Below are 2,169 nucleotides of genomic sequence, written 5' to 3'. Positions count from 1 at the left end.
CAGTGTGAATTTGATCAACAACTTTAACTCCTTTTTTTTCTCTATTTGGAAAATGCAGATAGCAACACCTCTGCTCCATAGTGTTGCAGTGAGATCTAAGAGAGGGATTGTGTGGTAAAAAAGTCTTTCTCAATTAATGCTCCGTAAGTGGGAGTTAATCGTGAGTAAGCATAAATTTTTGCCACTGTCCAGATTTGAAGGCCAGACAGCTGCGTGCTTTACAGGCTTAGAGCTGAGTCCCTCTTGCTGCCTTAATCATCATGTGTTTATTTTCTTCATCAGAGTTCAGATGAAAAAGGCAGAATGGTGTGGTGGGAAGGGGTACAGGCCAGAAACCCCAAAACCTGGATTCCAGTTCCTCCACTGGCTGGCTGTGTGCTCTTAGGCATATCTATGTGATCTCTGTTTCTTCATTTTTAAAACGAGTTAATGTTTGGGGGCTACATCTGATCTAAGCATGTTGCCCAGGGCCAGCCTAGATGTGTTCTTAGAGACATTTTCATGCTGTGGGATTCAGTGGCTCCAACTTCAGGTTAAGCCTTTTTGGTGCAAAGCTCTTGGCTCTCTGATCCAGTGTCTAGTAAGTTTCTGCTCTTTACAATCAAGAGTCCCAGCTGGAACGTGCTGGTCCTATGTCCTTAGGGGCTACACTTTAGCCATTTTGAGGCTCCCCAGAGTCCTACCTGTGCAGGCAGTGCCCTGGGCAATTAACTCCAACTGCACGTACTCCACATCAGGGGTGATGTCATTCCCTGATTATTTCACTCGGACACCTCCCAATGGGTGTGGCCCCTATTTGGTCTAAAAGGCATCCTTCCCTCAATGATAACTCAGTGTCTTGGGGAGCGGTCTCTCTGCAAGGGAGTTTCTGCAGATTCTTGCCCAGGATGGGAGAGCTGTGGACTCTGCCATGTAAGCACCTGGGTTTGCTGGATTGCCCTCTGGAGGTTTCTGAGGGATGGGGCAAGCAGCTGGAAGCAATGGGCAGAGATAGAACATCACTATTCATGTGAGCAGACAGAATGCTCTGAAATGGCTTGGACTGGACACGCACCTGGGATTTTTAGGACTGAGGCCATCCCAAGGGCTGGCAGATGGTATCTTAGGAGTATTACAACCTGGCTTCTTGAGGAAGCAGAGCTATGTTGTACGGTTTGGGCGGATGTTCTTTTTCATCCTAAGAACAATGGGTGTACCATCAGGGACTCAAAATTAGTTTTCTCTTTCTGGACCATTTTCCTTTCCAGGAATACTGGAATCATTATATAACATTATCTTCAAGATGCGGAGCCTTGTTCAGACCAAAGGAACCAGCTCAGAAATGCATTCTGCTTACTGAGAAATGATTTAATCTGCAAATGAAAACTCTATTTTGTTGAGGTCCTTCCTTATGGAACCCACGACACTCTGTTTCCTTGTTCACGTGTACATGTTTACATGTCATGTCTCCATGTGAACTGTGACTTTGCCTAAGAGCTTGGCGTTAACTGTTTGTTTTGTTAAGAATGAGAGCATCCGGATCATCAATAAGCCTCACAGGGTGTCTCAGAGCTGATGAGCTCACCTGGAAAATGTTGGCAAGATCTCTGAGATTGAAGATGTAGTGGAATTTGATTGCTGTGGGTAGGAATGTGGTAGTGATTTTCTGGTGGAAGCCGAGGGCCAGACTGATCAGCTGTGGGATGCATTTCTGCAGGGATGCTGGGAAGTTTCCACGCTTCAGGTGCTGAGTCAGGATGGTGCTGTAGATGGAGGACAGGGCATCTGCTCCCGGAAAGGAGAGCGCAAACACGCTGAAGTGACGCTGCGTGAGGAAACAGAGGCACGTGGGGGAGACATGAGCAGACATCTTTTATCACGGAATAAAAATCACCTCTTCTGCATTTGGATAAAATAATGAAGAATTCTTATAATTCTACATTCTGGTCACATTTCTCATACTACACCCAAACTTAGGTTAAACCTAAAATGACTGGGGGAATAATGGGCTTGGGACATTTGGTCAAAGATGGAAGCATGGGGGGGTGGGAAGAGAACCTGAGTCCAAGTCTGAATTTGATACTAAGTATCCACATGACCTTGGGAAAGTCATTTAATCTCTCTGAAGCCCCCTCATCTGAACAGTGAGGGAATTAAATCAGATGAACTTTATGACCTCCTTCCAGCTCT

The 2,169-nt window shown here is 45.7% G+C and overlaps 1 protein-coding gene across 1 annotated transcript in view; it reads right to left on the bottom strand.

Moving 5' to 3' along the window:
- Positions 1-2,169, bottom strand: part of LOC103606053 (dynein heavy chain 9, axonemal-like) — a gene marked incomplete at its 5' end in the record, with an annotated part of 130,202 nt that overhangs the window by 14,027 nt on the left and 114,006 nt on the right. Inside the window, 1 exon segment of the mRNA XM_008590649.1 lies at positions 1,565-1,804. Within this exon segment, the coding sequence (XP_008588871.1) occupies positions 1,565-1,804 (240 nt within the window).

The sequence above is a fragment of the Galeopterus variegatus genome, unplaced genomic scaffold, assembly GCF_000696425.1.
Source record: "Galeopterus variegatus unplaced genomic scaffold, G_variegatus-3.0.2 Scaffold6249, whole genome shotgun sequence".
NCBI lineage: Eukaryota > Metazoa > Chordata > Mammalia > Dermoptera > Cynocephalidae > Galeopterus > Galeopterus variegatus.
The sequence above is the reverse complement of the archived record's forward strand: the minus strand, read 5'-3'. Positions and strand labels throughout refer to the sequence as shown.